The following is a 21620-nucleotide window of genomic DNA, read 5'->3' as shown; positions in this document are numbered from 1 at the left end:
GCTAGCTGGAAGATTACATGGGGAAGAGTTACAAAGGGGAAAGTTCTCTGAACAGAAAAACAAACCTCAACTATGAACCCTGTAAGTGTCCCAAGGGTTTTCCCCCTGAAAACAGCAGCAAGAGTCCCTTCTCTCACAGGTGTTATATTGTCCCATCCAGACTCTCAACTCTGTGGAGCTCTTGTTTGTAAACACTTCCATCCCATCTTCTTTTCTGAAGCTCAGGGCATACAGATTCACTGCAGACAGAAAGTTTTTATTCTATCTGGGCCAACTGGTGCATGCCTTTTATCTCAGTGGACTGCTGTGAGTTTGAGGCCACCCTGAGACTACATAGTAAATTCCAGGTTAGCCTGGGCTAGAGCAAGATCATACCTCAAAAAAAAAAAAAAAAAGTTTTAAATTTACCCCAGTCAACAAAGTGTTCAGGTAAAAAATTCTTTAATCGGAAAGGATATATCTTTCTGCAACACAAATATACACATTAAAAGTAAAAAAAAATACATATATATACATACACACACACACACACACACACACACACACACACACACACACGCACGCGAGTTGGAAATCACAGAGGACAGTCATGCAGCCTGGGTTAGGGTTTGAGGAGATGGGCAGTAGAAGCAACTGGAGGATGGCAGCTCATCTGTGGCTGGAGGTGTCCTGTGATCCTCTCTCTGGCTATGGCGGGTAGACCAGTGGGGGATACAGAGCATCTCCAGTCTGATGGCAGAGTCCCTGGCAAACTGTGGCAACGAGGCCCCTCTCCAGAGAGCCTCTTTGGATCAGCAGGGATGACAGGGGACACGGTGGCAGGTTGGACTGGAGTGCCTGGGGCCGAGTGGGTGAAGGGCTGTGCTCCATGCTGGAGGAAAACGATAACACCAATGCTGGCTCCAGTACCTAAGGGACCATGGCTAAAGGAGACGGTATCTGGGGAACTGAGAGGGGGGTTGCAAATTGGAGTAGTGTGGATCCAGGTGAGGTTCATAGTTGGCCATTCCGCCAGATGCCAAGGCTGCTGTGGTTTCAAAACTGAATGTTCTAGCTGTGTCCGGCCCCTCTTGTCCATGAGCGGTGCTGGAGAGGAGGCAGGTGAATCAGTGCGGTGGCTTGCAAAATGCTAAGGAAAGGGAGAAATCAGAAAAAACAACTGTTAGGGAAGCTGCCAGACTAGCCCCACTTAAGAGCTTAGACTTCTGTTTTCCTTGTCGAGTCAGGGAGCAATGCAAACACACCTCGTTTTGTGCAGTAGACTTTCTCTTGCCAGGTCAAGACTAAGTACAATTTTTAGCAGTCAACTCTTTCATTAAAAAAAAAAAAAAAATTGGCAGAGTGTGGTGGTGTACACCTTTAATCTCAGCACTTGGAAGGCAGAGGTGGGAGAATTTCCACAAGTTTGAGGCCAACCTGAGACTATATTGTGAATTCCAGGTCAGCCTAGGCTAGAGCAAGACCCTACCTCAAAAAAAACAAAACAGCAGCCGAGCATGGTGGCACACGCCTTTAATCCCAGCACTCGGGAGGCAGAGGTAGGTGGATCTCCGTGAGTTTGAGGCCACCCTGAGATTATATAGTGAATTCTAGGTCAGCCTGGGCTAGAGTGAGACTCTACTTCAAAAACACAAACAACAACAACAAAAGGATGTGCTACATACCACAGTAGGTAATAGATATTCAGAGACTAGCAAAATAAAATAATCTATAGATTCTCACTGTTTATAAAATTATTCCTTTCAAATTTCCATAGAGTAAAGTCTATTCTTTTGTGGTGCTGGGTAATTGGGCCCAGGAATTCCTACATGCTAGGCAGGTACTCCAATAAACTACACTCTCAGCTAGAGGCATTCATTTTAATTGAAGTCATTTCCTATTTTTCATATTCTAAATTTTCTGTGTTGAGTGCTTTATGAGACATAACCCTGAAGGCACAGAAAATAAATCACTTCCCTATCAGCTCCAAGAACCTAATGTTCCTCCCTAGAGATGCCCTGGGTAATCTCTGTCACTCACAATCATGCCCTTCTTATTGCTGGTCCCTGAAATCCAGCATAGACTCAGGAGTCAAGAGACAGTAGCAAGGTTTCAGGGAAAGCCCTCCAGAGAAAAGCTGGTACACCTTCCTGGCCCAGTCATTTGGCCAGATTAACAGCCTTTGTGTCTGTGCAGAAGGCAGATAAGCTGTGCACAAGGATGTTAAACTTCATGGGAGTTCTGCCCAGGATCCCCACAAAACAACATCTAGGCAAAAATAAAATAAAATAAAATAAAATAAAATAAAATAAAATAAAATAAAATAAAATAAAATCTAGGGCCAGAGGTATGGCTTAGTGGTTAAGGTGCCAAAGGACCCAGCTTTGATTCCCTAGGACCCACAGAAGCCAGATACACAAGGTGATAAGGTGGCACATGCTTCTAGAGTTCGTCTGCCGTAGCTGAAGGCATTGGCATGCCCATTCTCTCTCTCAAATCAATCAATCTATCTATCTATCTATCTATCTATTTTTTAAGTCTAGAAATACAGTAATGCAGAAAGTTTAAACATTCCCTTTGCAGAAAAGAAGTTTGAAAATGGAAGTGATTTCTGGATGCACATTCCATTTCCTTGATTTTTTTTTTCTCCCACCTCTTCCTCAGGTTAAATTCTCACCTTGGTCAGCTGATGCCTGTTAGTTCCCAGTGCTGACTTCCGGACTGCTATGTGAGGAAACCATGTCTTTAGCATCCCTTCCACTTGCAGCAGAGTCCCCAGATAGCGCTCTCTGAAAAGGAGATTAGAACACATGTGAGAAGAGAAATGAGACGGGATTGATTCTATAGACTACCAGGAAAGGAAGGACAGAACTAGGAATTTACCCCATCTGAGGGTTCTTTAACACACCCACAATACGCTGGAGTCTATCCATTGCCACACTCTGCTGGAAGCTGCTCAATCCTGGGGAGAGACAGAGGAAGAGAGGTTGGTTCAGGCTGGGGAATGGAGCTCAGTGGCAGAATGCTTCTTTGCCTAGTGTGCACAGGTCTAGGGTTTCATTTCCCACCATGGCATAGGGAGGAAAGGGGGATGGGGAAGAGAATGAATTGAGAGTCAAGCTATGGCCAGGTAAAAGGAGGACAGAAAGGGGTTAATATTGAATTGTCTAAACAAACTAAATTACAAAGGCGAAAAAGGAATAACTCAAAACGCAAAGACTTACAAGAGGACACATTTGAGGGAGAGAGGAAGGGGAAGGGAGGGAACCTAGTCCAAAAGGATGCCATTAATTAGATAATTACCTCTGTCAAAACGACCCATCTTTAGCCGGTTCAGTAGGTCCGTGAGGGGGCGTATGAATCCTTGGAGCTCTTTACACTGTGGGAAAACAGCGCGAAGCCTATGAGAAAACCAAGGTATTGGACAGTCCCTACTACCATCAAGAATCCTCTCGATCACTTAGGTGTTTAGACCACAGTCCTGTCTTTCACCTTTCTCTTACCTTTTGCGCAAAAAGTAGGTCTCCCTCCGAGGTACAACCCTGGATATTTAGACTGGTCTCTGGTTCATCGTGTCTTGGTGATCTCTTGACCCCGGATCCCACCACAGAAGTCAAGCCTCGCTGTCCCAGATGAGATGCTGTATGTCGGTTACTGAAAACCTTGGGTCGATGCCTGCAGCGGATAGGACCCGGGCTGGGCCGGGAACATCCCCTCTGCCCAACAGTGTCGTCTGGCCTGCACCCATGGGCGCCCTTGCCCTCCCTCTCACTATCAGAGGGGAAGCCAAAGTCACTGTTCACTGGGGAGGTGGAGAAAGAGGAAGAGAGAGAGCAGGAGGAATGAGAAGAAACGCTAGACGGAGAATCCATAGGTCCAGAAGCAGGGGCTGGAGAGCAGCTCCTGTGGTAGTACCCAAAGATCGGAACCTGCAACTGAAGAGCAAAGCGAGGGAGTTTGAAACCAGAGCGTAAGGATCAGGAAATGGACTGGGACACTGGGGCAAACTGCGTTAAGGGTAATAATACCTTTTCCCCATGCCGAACAGATGAGAAAAATCCAACTCTTCCCCTCTACACACACACAAAACCCCGGACTACCTTGGCCTGACAAGTCCCCTCCGTTACTTCCTTCCCTTGGTTCGGAGTCAATAAATACCGATCCGTCCCAGCTAGTGGGAAGTGTGTGCCCACGTCCCCCACACCCCCAACACCCCAGAGCCCACGTACTATCACCACGGCCACCGCCCCCGCGGACAGCCGGTCCCTTCCGCTTTCCCAATCTCACTATAGAAATCCCTGCTCCTGCTCTGGCAAACGACCCCCGCTCGGTTCCCCCCCACTCCTCGTCCCCGCCAGCCCCGGTGGTCGCGGCCGCAAGGTGATGCTCTCCCTCCCAACGCCCTGACCTGCGTGCCCCCGTCCCGCCCCCACTCCCCGCCGGGCCGGGGAAGGGGCGAGGGGGCGTCCTCCGGGCTCCTCACCTGCGGCGGTCAGCTCGGCTCCGGCTCCTTCTCAGCGCGTCCCGGTGTCTCGTCTACCCACCTCCGACTCACTCCGTGCGGGTCCCGCCCCTTCCCGCCCTCCCTTCGCCGTCAGCGTCCGCGTCCGCGTCCGCGTCCCGGTCCCCGACACGTGCGGCCCGGCACGTGCCTCCCCCTGCGTACACAGATCTCGCGCCGCCATTGGTCGTGCAGCCGGCAACACGTGACTCTCGAGCCGGGCCCTCGTAGCCCATTCGCTGCGGCGCGCGGGGGCTCTCGGCCAATGGGAGGGCCGGCGAGCGCTGATTGGTCGGAAGGGAAGCATTCCGTGCTCCGCCCCTACATGCGGCTCCCGGAGAGGACCCGGTGATTAAAAAAAAAAAAAGAGGAGGAGGAGGGTTGGAAAAAAAAAAAAAAAGTGAAAACCGAGCCAAGGGAGGAAAAGGGAGGAGCCCGTGTCCTTAAATAGGATGATGATGCGCCTGGACGCGTGGTCCGAGCGTGCGGAGAGTGGCTTGCGGGAGCGGAGGCGGCGCTTTGCGGGGAACGCGAGCCCTGGGGGCTTTTGTCTCGGGATCCGGGGGAGGGGGGCCCCCCTCTCTTCCCTCCTCCACCCGCCCCCACCCTCCAGCGCCTCTGCTCACGAGCGCAGCACGTGGAAGCCCTCGGTGACTTGTGTCTGCAACGTGTGTGACCGAGCGGGGCGGTGTGACACGCCGCCGTAACCCCCTTCGCAGCGGGGCGGCCCGGCCCTCGTGACTGATCCACGCCGCTGTCCCGTGCGCGCTCGCCTCCGAGCCCGGCGCCTCCCGGCCCCCGCTGGGTGAGGAGGGTGGGGACCGCGGGGCCCCGGAACACGGCGTCCTGTCCGCGGGCTCCGGCCGGGCGTTTTCTCCCCAGCCTTTGCTTACGTAACCGGCCACGCACGTTAGCAGCTCAGATAGCAGGCCCCCGCCGAGGCGCCGGAGGTCAAAGCCGGTGGCGGCTCGCTCCCGACTCCGGACATCTCCCCCCACCCGCGTCCTCACCGCCCCGTGGGGTGGGGCGTTGGGGGGGGGGGACCCTCTGGGGACCCGCGTCCTGAATGCAGATTCTAAGCCCAGGGAACCGAGTTGGGTAGGTTCCCGGATCCTCTAGGTTATGGCCTTGGTCTCGCTTCACTTTGTTTTGTCCCGAACCTGGAGAAGACTGGGAGGAAAGAAGGGAGGCGAGTCCGGAATTGAGTGTCACCTGAGCAGGCACCCGAGGACTGGCTGACGATAAGTAGTTATGACTCTAGAAAGACCGCAAGGGGGCAGCCGAGCTCCGACTAGGGTCTGCAGGACAGCTTAATTTTATGTCCCTGCCATCATTTCGAAGTGAAAAAGTTGGAGAATATGTGATTATTTAAAAAAATATATGTTAAGATAGCCGGGTGTAGCGGCGCACGCCTTTAATCCCTGATGCAGATGGCAGATGTGTCCGCAGTTCATTTGAAGTGGTGGTAGGCCTTGGAATGCCCATCTATTTCAAATAATAAATTTATTTACTTGAAAGAAAGAGAAGAAGGCAGGTAGAGAGAGAGAGAGAGAGAGAGAGAGAATGGGCACACCAGGGCCTCCAGCCACTGCAAATTAAACTCCAGAGACATGCGCCACTTTGCGCATCTGGCTTATGTGGGTCCTGGGGAGTGGAACCTTGGTCCTTAGGCTTCACAGGCAGATGCCTTAACTGCTAAGCCATCTCTCCAGCCCGATAAATAAAATTTTAAAATAAAAAAGAAGCTTGGCGTGGGTAGCACAAGCCTTTAATTCCAGCACTCCAGAAGCAGAGGTAGGAAGATCACCATGAGCTTGAGGCCATCCTGATACTACATAATGAATCCCAGGTCAGTCTGGGCTATAAGACCCTGCCTCTAAAAACCAAAAATAACAATAAAAGCAGACTGAATTAAACAATTTCACTTTTTAAGAATTTATTTTATCTTCCAAGTTCCTCTTTATCCCAAGAGTCACAGCAGTCTTCTCTCTCACCTAAAAAAGTAAAGAAAGGGGGCGATCAAGACGGGATCAGGAAGCCTCCCCAGGCCCTCCTCCATATCTCTATGCGCTCCACAGATTTCACACGCTTAGCTGGGCTTGCTCTGTTCTGTCTCCTCAGAACAACATGTTTCTCTGCTTTTCACTTCATCCTCATCCTGTGAAATCCCCATGCTGCAGAGTCACAGTCCCAGCTTCACTCCTTCCTTATAATAGCTCTCTCTCGTCTCCTCCTCCCTTCCCGGTATCTCTCCACCTTCTCAACGCTGAACTTTGCTTCTTGGCTCGGCAGGGTTGTAGGACTCACCCACTTTGACCTCTGGCACCTGCTATACTTTCAGACCTGGCCAGAACCGAACCAGCTCTGGCTCCTCAAAGCCTATGGAAGCATGGAGAAGATACTTCTCTGTTCCACTTGCCTCCATTCTAGGATGTCTTGAAAGCCTCTTAGAAAAAAATAAGGATGGGGCTGGAGAGATGGCTTAGCGGTTAAGGCGTATGCCTGCGAAGCCTAAGGACCCAGGTTCAATTCTCCAGGTCCCACGTAAACCAGTTGCACAAAGTGGGGCATGCATCTGGAGTTCATTTGCAGTGGCTGGAGACCCCGGCACACCCATTTTCACTCTCCCTCCCTCCCTTTATCTCTAATAAATAAATAAACATTTAAAAAAAGAAAAAGTAAGGATTTGTATCACGAAAGATTTTGCCTGAACACTCTCCAAACTTCTTTAAGATTAGATAATAGAAAGGGGGAGGGAACTATCATGGTTTATTGACTATAATTATGGAAGTTGTCAATAATAAAAATAGAAAATAAAAGCCGGCCTGGTGGCAGAGGTAGGAGGATCTCTGTGAGTTCGAGGCCACCCTGAGACTCCATAGTGAATTCCAGGTCAGCCTGGACTGCAGTGAGACCCTACCTCGAAAAACAAAAAAAAAATGGGGGGAGCTGGAGAGAGGGCTTACTGGTTAAGGCACTTGCCTGCAAAGATTAAGGACCCAGGTTCGATTCCCCAGGTCCCACGTAAACCAGATGCACATGCACATGGTGGCGAATGCATCTGGAGTTTGTTTTTGGTGGCTGGAGGCCCTGGTGCACCCATTCTCATTCTCTCTGTCCTTCACTCTCTCAAATAAACATATAAAAAGGAAATCAGAAAAAAAAAAAAAAAACCAGAGGGGGGCTGGAGATGGAGAGATGCCTTGGTGGTTAAGGTGCTTGCCTGTAAAGTCTAAGCCTGAGGACCCATGTTGGACTCTCCAGATCCCATCTAAGCCAGACACACAAAGGTGAGGCAAGCCCAAGGTCATACATTCCCACTAGGTGGTACAAGTGTCTGGAATTCAATTGCAATGGCTGAGGCCCTGGTGTACAAATTCTCCCTCTTCTTCTGTCTCCCTCTAAACAAGTAAAAAATAAATAAGACAAAAAAAAAAAAAAAGGCTAGATAATAAAAAAGCTCAGCTAGCTGGGCATGGTGGCACACACCTTTAATCCCGGCACTTGGGAGGCAGAGGTGGGAAGATCACTGTGAGTTTGACGCCACCCTAAGATTCCATAGTTAATGCTAGGTCAGCCTGGACCAGAGTGAGACTCTACCTCTAAAATCCAAAAAGGAAAAACAAAACAAACAACAACAACAACAAAAAAAAATAAACTCAGCTAGAGTGAGATCCTGCCTGGTAATAAAAAAGACAAAAAAATAGGGTGGAGAAGATGGCTTAGTGGTTAAGGCATTTGCCTGCAAAGCCAAAGGACACTGGTTCGATTCCCTAGGACCCACATAAGCCAGATGCACAAGGGGGCACATGCATCTGGAGTTTGTTTGCAGTGGCTGGAAGCCCTGGTTCATCTGTTCTCTCTCTCTACCTCTTTCTTTCTCTCTCTCTCTGTCTCACAAATAAATAAATATGTTTTAATAAAAACAAAATAACTAAAGAATAGAACCAGGTGTGGTGGTGCACCCTTTTAATCCCAGCACTCAGAAGGCAGAGGTAGGAAGATCGCCTTGAGTTCAAGGCCACCCTGAGACTACATAGTGAATTCCAGGTCAGTCTGAGCTACGGTAAGACCCTACCTCAAAAATACAAAATAATGATAATAATAATAATAATATTTTTCTAAAGGTGACCCCTCTGTAAGCACCTCTGAAAACTGACTGGATTGGAATCCTGCCCAAGAGTTCTTTCACACACTCATTCCCCCAAGGCCAATGGCTGTGTTCTCACCTTCTACATGAGGTAAATACACCCCTGAAGGAGGGCCCAGGACAGGAGGAAGGAAACAGGACTCTGCAGACTGGATACAGCTTCATTCAGCTCTGGGCTCTGCTAAAATAGACATCCCCCAGCACAGGCCAGTGTCATTCTTCCGTCAGTTACCACTGCCCCTCCAGGGTGTTCTTTTAAGGTTGTTTTTCCTTCAAGTCAACCTGGGCCCCTCCCTAGAAACATTTTCCCCTTTCCTGTAACACTTTTCTCCTGGATTGTTGGAAGGATTAAACTTCATGGCAGCCCCCATTCAGAACCTACAAAAGACCCCAGTCTGGGTCTCTGGGTGGGTTTTTCCATTTCTGGAAATCCCCTCCTGCTGTATAGGAGCTTTACCATCCTTCTCTCTCCTAAGTTCTATACACAGTCTAGTAAAATCTCACCCATTCTCTCTCTCTCCATCTCTCTCAGCCTCTTTCCCTCTTTCAAATAAATAAAGATATTTAAAAAAAAAGATGTAGGGCTGGAGAGATTGCCTAATGGTTAAGGTGCTTGCCTGCAGAGCCAAAGGACCCAGATTCAATTCCCCAGGACCCATATAGGCCAGATGCACAAAGTGGTGCATGCATCTGGAGTTTGTTTGCAGTGGCTGGAGGCCCTGGTAGTGCATCCATTTTCTCTCTATGTCTCTCTCTATCTGCCTCTCTCTCCCTCTTAAATAAATAAATAAATAAATAAATAAATAAATAAAATATTTTTTAAATGTAAATGTCAGTTTTATTCATTCTTTAAAGGTAATAACAGCATCATAGACTTACTTTTCATTAGTATCCTCAGCATTGATTACAGAGGCATAGATTACATTTTCATTTACTACTACTGAGCTGGAATTTAACTGCACTGAGTCTTTTCAATATTTGTAGTTAGTATTAGATCTCGTGAAAAGATATGGGTGCCAAGTTGATATGAACACTTGCATTGCACTATTTGATCCTCCCCTCCAATACCTGCCCTCGTGTACTCCAGGTCACTCACCAGCCCCGTGATCTACCTGTCTCCTTTCTCTTCCCTGATCCCTGTTCAACTCACTGGTTCCATCGTCACTGGCTTCATGGTCACTGGCTTCGTGGTCACTGGCTTCGTGGTCACTGGCTTCATGGTCACTGGCTTCATGGTCACAGGCTGCTGGCGGTCCACGTGATCTGTCTGAAGACTGATGGTCGTTTCTACTGTTTCTGTTGTGACCTCCTTAGCCAGCCTGTCCTGTCCTCGGCAGGATTAGGAAATACAGAGGTATCATCTCTTTAATCCAATATCTGCATGCAGTTTTTTTAAAAAAAAAATTGTTTCATTTTCTCTCCCCAAGGGAGCCTCCACTGTAGCCACATTGCAAAAAAACTTAAGCTGAAGGATCCTGTGGACCTTATCCTTGCCTGGGTGATGTATGTGTCCATCCCATTCAGAAATCCCTTAATGACTCCACTTCCTTCATGTGTTAATAAACCTACTGGGTTCTGGTTTCCTTCTCCTTCCCAGCTACGGTTAACAAGTCTAGCCCCATTTCCTAGTTTTGTTTTTCCCCATATATTTGGTTTTCCTTTCTCCTTTTTGTAATGATAATAATAATAGTAGTAGTAATTGTTATTGTTATTATTATTATTAGTTTTTGAGGCAGGGTGTCACTGTCTAGCTAGCTCTGGCTAGCCTAGATCTTGCTAACTTGCTGCATAGACCAGACCCACCATAGACTCCTGCCTCTGGGATTACAGGCAATTACCACATGCCCAACACTAATTTTCATTGCTGCTGATCAGTTAGATTTCAACATTTCCCAGTTTCTTTTTTTTTTAATTTTTAAAATTTTTATTAAAATATCCCATGGTAATTCCCTCTCTCTCCCCGCCCCCCATCCCAGTTTCTTTTGAAGTGTTATTTATTCGGATCCTCTTAGATGTAGAGGCCACTCACCAACCTGTCCTCTGCCTCAAACAGGGCGTAATCAATGGTGAAATTTACACTAGAGTCATCTGTGGAGGAGAAAAGTCAGTAGTAATATGTGAGAAAGGGATTTTTAGATCCAGAAATGACAGCAGAAGAAACTGTTCAGACTACTTCAACTTGCTCAAGACGGAAAATTAATCGGTAGAATCTATTTCCTTTGAAAATATATTTTGTTTGTTTAAGAGAGAGAGAGCGAGAAAGGGACAGGTAAAGAGAGAGAATGGGATTGTCAGTGCCTCCAACTACTACAAAGGAACTCTAGATGCATGTGCCACCTTGTGCATCTGGTCTTTTCATGGGTACTGGGGAACTGAACCTGGGTCCTTCAGCTTTGCAGGCAAATGTTTTAACGACTAAGCCACATTTATAGCCCCCAGCAGAGTCTATTTAAAATTAACTTTAGTGCTAAAAGTGTTTGTGAATGTATATATTTATATTTTCAGTCTGGCATCTAAAATAATTTACAAATTTGAAAATTTCCAAATTGTCTCAACTATTTTTCAAAGGATTATAACAATAATAATAATAATAAAAACAAGCCGGCCATGGTGGCACACGCCTTTAACCCCAGCACTCAGGAGGCAGAGGTGTGAAGATCTTTGCAAGTTCAAGGCCACCCTGAGACTAAAGAGTGAACTCCAGGTCAGCGTGAACTAGAGTGAGATCCTACCTTGAAAACCAAAACAAAACAAAACAAAATTGAGAAATTAACACCCTAAGTTTCCCCCTCCCTTTCATGGCAGGGGGGTTTCATGTAGCCTAGGCTGGCCTCCAACTCAACAGATAGCCAAAGCTGACCTTAAACTCCTGATTTCTTCTGCCTCCACCTCCTGAGTGCTAGACTACATAGGAGGTCCACCACATCCAGTTTGTGCAGTGGGGATAGAACCCAGGGCTTTATAACTAGGCAAACCCTCCACAACAGCTGAGCTCCATCTCCAGCCACCAAAGCCACGAGTCTTGATCATTTTTGTTCATAGTTAAATTTCTTTAATTTTTTTTTATTTATTTGTAAACAGAGAGAGAGAAATGAGAGACAGAGAGAGAAAATGGACATGCCCAGGCTTCTAGCTGTTGAAAACTCCAGATGCATGTGCCCCTTGTGCATCTGGGTTACATGGGTACTAGGGAGTTGGACATGGGTCCTTTGGCCTCTCAGGCAAACACCTTAACTGCTAAGCTATCTCTCCAGTCCAAATTTCTTTCTTTTTTAAAAATTTTATCTATTTAAATATTTGAGGGCTGGAGAGATGGCTTAGCGGTTAAGCGCTTGCCTGTGAAGCCTAAGGACCCCGGTTCGAGGCTCGGTTCCCCAGGTCCCATGTTAGCCAGATGCACAAGGGGGCGCACGCGTCTGGAGTTCGTTTGCAGAGGCTGGAAGCCCTGGCGCACCCATTCTCTCTCTCTCCCTCTATCTGTCTTTCTCTCTGTGTCTGTCGCTCTCAAATAAATAAATAAATATAAATAAATAAATAAATTTAAATATTTGAGAGGCAGATGGAGAGAGAATGGGCATACCAGAGCCTTTGGTCACTGCAAATAAACTCTAGATGTATGTGTCACCTTGTGCATCTGGCTTATGTGGGTACTGGGAAATCGAACCTGGGTCCTTAGGCTTCACAGGAAGTGCCTTAACTGCTAAGTCATCTCCTGAGCCCCATAGCCAAATTTCTTTCTGATTGTGACACTCTCTTGCAAAGTGAAGAGCAAATTCAGAACTAAGTATTCCCTGGGCTGGGGAGATTGCTCTGCAGTTAAAGGCCTGGGTGGAATCCCCAGTACCCACATAAAGCGGGATGCACAGGGAGGTGCATGCATCTGGAGCTCATTTGTAATGGCAAGAGGCCCTTGGGCACCCATCCTCCCTGTCTCCTCTCCTTACAAACAAACAAATAATAATAATTTTTTTCAAGGTGGGGTCTCACTCTAGCCCAGGCTGACTTGGAATTTGCTTTGTAGTCCCAGGCTGGCCTCGAACTCACGGCAATCCTCCTACCTCACTAGGGTTAAAGGTATTATGCAACACCACGCCTGGCTTTTTTTTTTTTTTTTAAATTTTGATTTTTTGGTCTTTTGAGGTAGGGTCTCACTCTAGCTCAGGCCAACCTGGAATTCACTGTGTAGTCTCAGGATGGCCTCAAACTCATGGCGATCCTCCTACCTCTGCCTCCCAAGTGCTAGGATTAAAGGCGTGCGCCACCACGACCGGCTTTATTTATTTATTTATTTATTTATTTTTTAGAGGAGTTTCTCTTTTTTTTTTTAATTTTTTTTTTGTTTATTTATTTGAGAACAATAGACAGAGAGAGAGAGAGAGAGAATGGGGCACCCGTGCTTCCAGCCACTGCAAACGAACTCCAGATGCGTTTGCAAACTTGTGCATCTGTCTTATGTGGGTACTAGGAAATCAAGCCTCGAACTGAGGTCCTTAGGCTTCACAGGCAAAAGCTTAACTGCTAAGCCATCTCTCCAGCCCCGGGCTTTCCTTCTTATAATGTACTAAGTATTCCCTAAGTCTTTTCCTCCCCTCTAATGGTCAGAGCCTTTCATATACTCACCATAATTAGGGGTGATTGTATTGTAATAATAATAAGCCACCTGATAATATTCACTCTCTTCCAGCCCTTCTTCGTTGTCATATTCTTGTCCTATGGGAATAAGGAGCACAGGTCAAGGAGCGTCTGCGACACCTCAGCAACGGGACACCTGGAGTAGACCCCAGCTCTATTAGTTTTCCTTCCTTCTTTTTTTAAGTTTTTTATTTATTTATTTATTTTTGGTTTTTCGAGGTAGGGTCTCACTCTAGCTCAGGCTGACCTGGAATTCACTATGTAGTCTCAGGGTGGCCTCAACCTCACGGCGATCCTCCTACCTCTGCCTCCCAAGTGCTGGGATTAAAGGCGTGCGCCACCACCACGCCCGGCATTAAAAAAATTTTTTTGTTTTATGTTTATTTATTGATTTGAAAGTGACAGACATAGAAAGAGGCAGAGAGAGAGAGAGAGGGAGAGAGAATGGGCACGCCAGGGCCTCCAGCCACTGCAAACGTACCCCAGACACATGTACCCCCTTGTGCTTCTGGCTTACGTGGGTCCTGGGGAGTTGAGCCTCAAACCGGGGTCCTTAACAGGCAAGCTTTTAACCACTAAGCCATCTCTCCAGCCCTCTTCTTTTAAGTTTTGTTTGTTTGTTTCTTTCTTTTTTGGTTTTTCAAGGTAGGGTCTTGCTGTAGCCCAGGCTAACCTGGAATTCACTATGTAGTCTCAGGGTGGCCTTGAACGCACAGCGATTCTCTTACCTCTGCTTAAATCCCGAGTGCTGGGATTTAAGGCATGCACCACCCCGCCTGGCTTTGAATTTTATTCATTTATTTATTATTTACTCATTTCATTCCTAGTGAGCAAGCAGGAGAGAGTGTGTGTATTGGCGTGCCAGGGCTTCTTGCTACTGCAAACAAACGCTGATGCATCACTTTGTAGGTCTGGCTTTAGGTGGGTCCTGGGGAATCAAACTCAGGCTGTCAGGCTTTGCAGGCAAGCACCTTTAAATGTGGAGCCATCTCTCCAGCCCCGCATTTCCCTTCTTTCTGCTTCCACCCTAAGAGATTTATCTCCCTCTACACCTGCTCAGCCTTCTAGGCTTCTATCTATAATGAGGGCAGCTACCCTTTGCTTTCAGTCTAGAACTCCAGGACAGAAAACAGATGCCTTCATATTCTATTGTGGTTTATTTTTTCTGTTTTTTTTGTTTGTTTGTTTGTTTTGTTTTGTTTGTTTTAAATGATTTTTTTTTTGTTTATTTTCATTTATTTATTTGAGAGCGACAGAGAGAGAAAGAGGCAGATAGAGAAAGAGAATGGGCATGCCAGGGCCTCCAGCCACTGCAAACGAACTCCAGATGCATGCGCCCCCTTGTGCATTTGACTAACTTGGGACCTGGGGAATTGAGCCTCGAATAGGCTTCACAGGCAAGCGCTTAACCGCTAAGCCATCTCTCTCTCTCCAGCCCTGTTTCTTTTTTTTTTTTTTTTTAATGAGAGAGAGAGAGAGAGAGAAGAAAGAACGGGCATGCCAGGGCCTCTATCCACTGCAATCCAACTCCAGATGCATGCATCACCTTGTGCATCTGACTTAAGTGGGTTCTGGAGAGTCAAAACTGGGTCCTTAGGCTTCTCGTGCAAGCACCTTAACTGCTAAACCATCTCTCCAGCCTGAAACTGAACCTTTTTTTTTTTTTTTTTTTTAAATTTATTTGAGAGAGAGGGAAATCGAAAGTAAGAAGCAGACCGACAGGGAGAATGAGCATGCCAGGGCCTTCAGACACTGCAAATAAACTCCAGATGCATGTGCCATCTTGTGCATCTGGCTTACATGGATCCTGGGGAATAGAACCTGGGTCCTTTGGCTTTGCAGGCAATCGCCTTAACTGCTAAGCCATGCCTCAAGCCCTACCTTCATATTCTATAGGCCCAAGAAGAAAAGCAAATCAAACAAAAGTTAGAAGATAATGCCAGGTGTAGTGGTGTGCACCTTTAACCTTGGCACTTCGGAGGCAGAGGTAGGAGGATCACTGAGAGTTCGAGGCCACCCTGAGACTAAAAAAAAAAAAAAGTTAGAAGATAGTGACCAGAATATTTTTGTATCTCTGAGAGATCTTATCAGCAAATAAGTAACACACTTCTGGGGCTTTCAGATTTGGGATTAGTTCCAGATTCACTGGCAACTAGAATAACCTTGAACAGGCCATTTCACATCCGCTTTCTTAAAATGAGTCAGCTGCATCAAGTGGCCCATTGCTGTTCGTTTTTCTTCCTCACCAGCACTAAAAATATGCAGCTTTGATGACAGAATCCAGAATTCTAGGCCCCCTGCTAAACACATCCCTCCCACCTCAAGCCAGTAATGTAAGTATCTAGAGGAAGAGAAACAATGAGACACACCTGGCCCACTGGAAAACAAAGAAGGGAAGGGGCCAGCTACACTTCCCTAAAGGCGGCTAGTTCCCCATGCTCCTATAAACCAACCCACATCTGCCTTTTCTATTTTTCCTTTTTGGTTTTTCAAGGTAGGGTCTCGCTCTATCCCAGGCTGACCTGGAATTCACTATGTAGTCTGAGGGTGGCCTCGAACTCAGGGCAATCCTCCTACCTCTGCCTCCCGAGTGCAGGGATTTAAGGGTTAAAGGCATGTGCCACCACGCCTGGCTATTTTTTTTTTTTTAAGGCTAGGTGTCATGTATCCCAGAGGGGTCTTGCAATTCACTATGTAGTAAGTGACCTTTAACTCCTGATCCCCCGTGCCTCCACTTTCCAAGTGCTGGGGTTATGGGTGCGCACTACCATCCATGCCTGGCTTTCACTAGAGAAGTCTTTTTCTTGTTTTGGTTTTTCCAGATAGGGTCTCACTCTAGGCCAGGCTAACCCGGAATTTACTATGTAGTCTCAGGATCGCCTACCTTTGCCTCCCCGAGTGCTGGGATGAAAGGTTGCACCGCCCCGCCTGCGGGTACGGGCAGAGAGGTCTTTACTAAGAGCAGGTTTTTCCTTCTCTGTGGAAAAGGAGTTACCCTGGCCTTTCTCACTGGTTTCGCACCCTCAGCATCCAAAAGTCAACCTCTCATGGTGTTCAGATTTGCGGTGATGGAGTCTTGCTCACAGGACTTCATTTTCTATGAGCCTTCTCTGCTTTGACAGGACCCTGTTTTCTTCCCAGTTTCCTTTGGCTCCACCTTTTCGACCTCAGCTCCCGCCCCGGCCTTAGACGCCAGCACCGATCAAAATGTGGTAGCGGACGCCTTTAATCCCAGCACTCAGGAGGCAGAGGTAGGAGGAGCGCCGTGAGTTCAAGGCCACCCTGAGAGACTCCAGAATGAATTCCAGGTCGGAGCGCTAGCTTGAAAACAACAACAAAATCTAGCGCCATCACTCTTCACAGCCATTCCCTCTCACCCTGTACTTACAGCCCTCCAACTCCTCCATTTGTGGTTAAAAAAAAAAAAAAGAACTGACACAAAAAGCTCAGGGTCAGAAGAGGACTTACCCAAGATAAGGGGCACAATAAGGATGGCTGCAAAGAGGACATCCATTCTGGATTCTGCACTATCGCTGTGAAAATAAAAAGAGGAAATTACACTGTTTCCCACCAAACTTCCCCCGCCTACCCCCCCCCCCATATGGCTCTGAAGTCATGGAGCGACAGTGATTCCTCTCCCAGGGGACCGAGTGCCCCCGCCTACGCTAAGCAGACCTTCAGCGACTACCGGCCCCGGGCCTGAGCTGGACTGAGAGAGGGCAAGTCGCTTGTTCTTAGCGATCCCCCAGCCTTAGTCCATTGAGTCCATCCCGGGGCTCCTGCCGCTGCTCCTAAAGATTACCAAGAATTTCACCCTGTCTCCTCCTTCCCCTCCTCTCTCCCAAGAAGCTCACCCTCCCTCCTTTTTTTTTTGAGGGGGAGGGGCTTGAGATAGGGTCTAGCCCAGGCTGACCTGGAATTGACTCTGTAGTTGCAGACTGACCTCCACCTCACAGCCATCCTCCTACCTCTGCCTCCCAATGTGCTGGGTGGGATCAAAGGCAAGCACCATCGCCTCCAGGCTCACCCTCCCTCTGGACGGTCCTGACTTACCATTGCCATACAGCATTGCCCTTCTTTCTCAGGTTTAATCATAAGTCTCTTCCAGCAATGTGAAATTCACGCTGACATGAAAGGGTGAGTCTTTTCTTTCTTATTTTCCTAGACTGTACATAGTTCTCCTCTTCCTGAGTTAGCCGCGGAGGATGGGCACAATATTTACCCATCACTGACTCCAGAAAGCACTTGGTGCAGGCTGCTGATAAAGATCTCTCGGCCTGGGGTAGTTGCTTCCTTTCCTGTGCTGACCTCATCTTTTCCCCAAATTCCTGGGCACGGGAAGGAAGCAGGCAGTAAGCAAATAGTGTCTCTCTGTGGCAGGTGCTTCACCCCACCTCCCATTTCCCGTTGCTTGGTGCCTTCTCTTCATTCTCTGGCCGCCAGAGGTAGAGTCCTTATCACTCTTTCTGCTCCCCTAATTCCCTTTTCGTCCAGTTCAGCTCAGAAGCAGTAGCAGATGTGTGAGGTCTAGTCTTGCTTGGCAATTCAGAGCTCACAGGCGCAGGGACAAGTATAAAAGAGAGTTAATGAGGGCTGGAGAGATGGCTTAGCGGTTAAGCGCTTGCCTGTGAAGCCTAAGGACCCCGGTTCAAGGCTCGGTTCCCCAGGTCCCATGTTAGCCAGATGCACAAGGGGGCACACGCGTCTGGAGTTCGTTTGCAGAGGCTGGAAGCCCTGGTGCGCCCATTCTCTCTCTCTCCCTCTATCCGTCTTTCTCTCTGTGTCTGTCGCTCTCAAATAAATAAATAAAAAATTTTAAAAAAAAGAGAGTTAATGAATATCTGTGGAGCATCTACAATGAACCTGGTGCCGTGTAAGCTTCTGTAGAATCATGGTGAACAAGATATACTGGCAGGGCTGGAGAGATGGCTCAGCAGTTAAGGCACTTGCTTGCAAAGCCTAACAACCGGGGTTCAATTCCCCAGTGCCCACATAAAGCCAGGTGCACAAAGTGGCGCATGCATCTGGAGTTTGTTAGCAGTGGCACTATGCCCTGACATAACCATTCTCTCTTTCTGTTTCTCTCTCTCTTTGCTTACTAATAAATAAATATAAATATAAATATATGTGGTGGCGCACGCCTTTAATCCCAGCGCTCTGGAGGCAGAGGTAGGAGGATCACCATGAGATCGAGGCCACCCTGAGACTACATAGTAAATTCCAGGTCATCCTGGGCTAGAGTGAGAGCCTACCTCGAAAAAATAAAATAAAATAAATAAATAAATATCTTAAAGCTGGGTGGGGTGGCACCGGCCTTTAATCCCAGAACTTGGGGAGGCAGAGGTAGGAGGTTTGCCATGAGTTTGAGGTCACCCTGAAACTACAGAGTGAATACTGCCTGGGCTAGAGTGAGGCCCTACCTCAAAAAAAAAAAAAAAAAAAAATAGGGGGAAGGGAAGGGATTACCCATGGGATATTATTTACAATCATGGAAGTTGTCGATAAAAAATAATAATTAAAAAAACACAAAAAACAATAATAAATAAAAATAGGGCCGGGTGTGTTGGCACATGATTTTTATCCCAGCACTCAGGAGGCAGAGGTAAGAGGATCACAGTGAGTTTGAGGCCAGCCTGAGACTACATAGTGAATTCCAGATCAGCCTGAACTAGAGTGAGACCCTACCTCGAAAAACCAAAATAAAAATAAATAAATAAATAAATAAATAAGTATCTTGCGGGCTGGAGAGATGGCTTAGTGGTTAAAGCATTTGTCTGCAAAGCCAAAGGACCTAGATTTGATTCCCCAAGACCCACATAAGCCAGATGCACAAGGTGATGCATGCATCTGGAGTTCATTTGCAGTGGCTGAAGGCCCTGGCAGGCCCATTCTTTCTTTCTCTTTCCCTCTCTCTCTTATCACCCTCTTTCTATCTACTGAAATAAATAATTTTTAAAAAGAAAAATATATATTTACTTGAGAGAAAGAGGAGAGAGGAAGAGAAAGAGAGAGTAGGTTGCAGGGTGTACAGGTTTGTAGTGCCTCTTGCCCCAGCAAACATACACTGGTTTGCACATCTGCCTTCACAGAGACCCTGGGGAATGGTACCCTGGGCCGGCAGTATTTACAAGCATGCACCTTTAGCTACTGAGCCATTTCCCCAGCCCCCTAAATTTCTTTTTTTTTTAAAAAAAATTATTTTTATTTGTTTGACAGAGAAAGAGGGGAGAGAGATAGAGACTGAGAATGGGCACGCCAGGTCCTCCAGCTGCTGCAGACAAACTCCAGACTCGTGCGCCCCTTGTGCATCTGGCTAACGTGTGTTCTAGGGAATCAAACCTGGGTCCTTTGGCTTTGCAGGCAAACACTTTAACTTCTAAGCCATCCCTCCAGCCCCTAATTGCTTCTTCTTCTTCTTCTTTTTTTTTTTTTTACAAATATTATTTACTTATTTATTTGAGAGAGACAGAGACAGAGATAAAAGGAGAGAGAGAGAGAGAGAGAGAGAGTATGGGTGCACCAGGGCCTCTTGCTGCTGCAAATGAACTCCAGACATGTGCCACTATGTGCACCTGGCTTTACACTGGTACTGGGGCATTTAACCGCTGAGCCATCTCCCCAGGCCCCTAAATTGCTTTTTTTCCTTTTTTAAAAAAAAAATTATTTTTTTATTAACAACTTCCATGATTGTAAACAATATTCCATAGTAATGCCCTCCCTCCCCCCACTTTCCCTTCTGAAACGCCATTCTCCATCATATCCTCTCCCCCTCTCAATCAGTCTTTTTATTTTGATGTCATCATCTTTTCCTCCTATTATGATGGTCTTGTGTAGGTAGTGTCAGGCACTGTGAGGTCATGGGTATCCAGGCCATTTTGTGTCTGGAGGAGCACGTTGTAAGGAGTCCTACCCTACCTTTGGCTCTTACATTCTTCCTGACAGCTCTTCTGCATTAGACCCTGAGCTTTGGAAGGTGGGATAGAGATATTGCAGTGCTGATCACTCCTGTCACTTCTTTCCAGCAGATGCCTTCTGAGTCATCCTAAGGTCACTGCCATCTGAAAAGAGAAGGTTCTCTATCAAAAGTGAGAGTAAGCCGGGCGTGGTGGCGCACGCCTTTAATCCCAGCACACAGGAGGCAGAGGTAGGAGGATTGCCATGAGTTCAAGGCCACCCTGAGACTACATGGTTAATTCCAGGTCAGCTTGGACCAGAGTGAGACCCTACCTCGAAAAACCAAAAAAAAAAAAAAAAAAAAAAAATTGAGAGTAGCATTAGTATCAGGGCATGAACATTAAGGGAAGTACTTACTGGGCAGTTTGATGAGCATAGTATATACATTTAGCCAGACAACAGCAGACATTACACCCCTAGGGCTCATGACTACCCCTGTTTTAGCTTTTCAGTATTAGGGATGTATTTCCTTCCATGGAGCGGGCCTCCAGTCCAATTAGAGAGTGGTCGGTTTTCCCACAACAGACATGCCACTATTGTACCCGTTGGCTCATTTGGCCTGGCTGGCCAAATATAAGGCTTGCAGTGTCCACTGTTGAGTATCTTCACTGGTGATTTCTCTCTCTCCCACTGAACTGCATGCAGAATGGCATCTTTCAGGTTTCTATCAGCTGGTCTACATGGAGGAGGTTTTCAGCTCAGTTCCAGCAAGATTTCTCAGTGGCCCTGCAGCCCAAGTATGTGGAATCTTCAGCAATAAGGTCTTACCATCTATTCCTGGTGGGAACCCAAGGGCCTCTTCAGTGACCTGTAATGTTTTGGGAGCATCAGGGACCTCCCTGGCCAACAACTCACTGGAAGATATACCATCCCTGGCACTGAAAGTTTTCTAGTAACAATCTACAGCTTCTGAGTGTTCTATTGTCCAAGAAAGCAGGTTTCCATATGATTTATTTATATCCTCTTAGATTTTGATAAGCCCTCCCTCCACCTTGGGCCTTTTCACCCCCGTTACCAAGTTGCTTTTTAAACACTGCTTTCTTTGGAAACTCCTTCCTAAGGTTTCTCTCCCCGGTTCCTCTCGTTTTTCGTTGATTTTGTCATTACAGATCACAGACGAAGGCTTCATTCTAGACCTACTGTTTAACGTTTCCTACGCTAGACTGTCACCAGAGAACTTCGACTTTAAGTCCAAACTTTCATCCCTTCGGCTGTGGCTCTGGTCCGTTTCCTCTTATTCAAGTTAGAACAATGCCCGTCCCTATCTCCCAACACCCCTTATCCTGTGCTCTCTTTGTATGTGTCCCTTTAGAGTCAAACAGGATCTTCCCCCTCCGGAGCCCTTCTTTAGGGATAGGATGGCTACCACCAAGTGACGAAAGGAAACCGCGATCAGGGCGCAAC

General features: G+C 47.1%; 2 protein-coding genes across 5 annotated transcripts; both read right to left on the bottom strand.

Moving 5' to 3' along the window:
* Positions 1–424: 424 nt before the first annotated feature.
* On the bottom strand, positions 425–4548 carry Ciart (circadian associated repressor of transcription). Its single transcript, XM_004667029.2, has 6 exons — positions 4463–4548; positions 3483–3914; positions 3283–3358; positions 2863–2941; positions 2657–2768; positions 425–1129 (listed from the first exon to the last, which is right to left on the bottom strand). Exons 2-6 carry the CDS (start codon positions 3849–3851, stop codon positions 602–604), a joined length of 1164 nt encoding a protein of 387 aa, XP_004667086.2. The 5' UTR covers positions 3852–3914; positions 4463–4548; the 3' UTR covers positions 425–601.
* Positions 4549–6391: 1843 nt separating this feature from the next.
* C19H1orf54 (chromosome 19 C1orf54 homolog) lies at positions 6392–20212 on the bottom strand. Of its 4 annotated transcripts, none has more exons than XM_045138633.1 (8): positions 20178–20212; positions 17316–17590; positions 16731–16795; positions 13251–13340; positions 10660–10718; positions 9781–9954; positions 8710–8808; positions 6392–6474 (listed from the first exon to the last, which is right to left on the bottom strand). In XM_045138633.1, exons 3-7 carry the CDS (start codon positions 16774–16776, stop codon positions 8713–8715), a joined length of 465 nt encoding a protein of 154 aa, XP_044994568.1. In that variant the 5' UTR covers positions 16777–16795; positions 17316–17590; positions 20178–20212; the 3' UTR covers positions 6392–6474; positions 8710–8712. The 4 variants fall into 4 exon arrangements, with proteins under 4 accessions (XP_044994568.1, XP_044994565.1, XP_044994566.1 ...); XM_045138630.1 differs by having other exon boundaries at positions 8710–8811; positions 20178–20207; XM_045138631.1 differs by having other exon boundaries at positions 8710–8811; positions 20191–20205.
* Positions 20213–21620: the final 1408 nt, after the last annotated feature.

The sequence above is a fragment of the Jaculus jaculus genome, chromosome 19 (assembly GCF_020740685.1).
Source record: "Jaculus jaculus isolate mJacJac1 chromosome 19, mJacJac1.mat.Y.cur, whole genome shotgun sequence".
Taxonomy (NCBI): domain Eukaryota; kingdom Metazoa; phylum Chordata; class Mammalia; order Rodentia; family Dipodidae; genus Jaculus; species Jaculus jaculus.
This window is presented reverse-complemented; position numbering and strand designations above follow the sequence as displayed.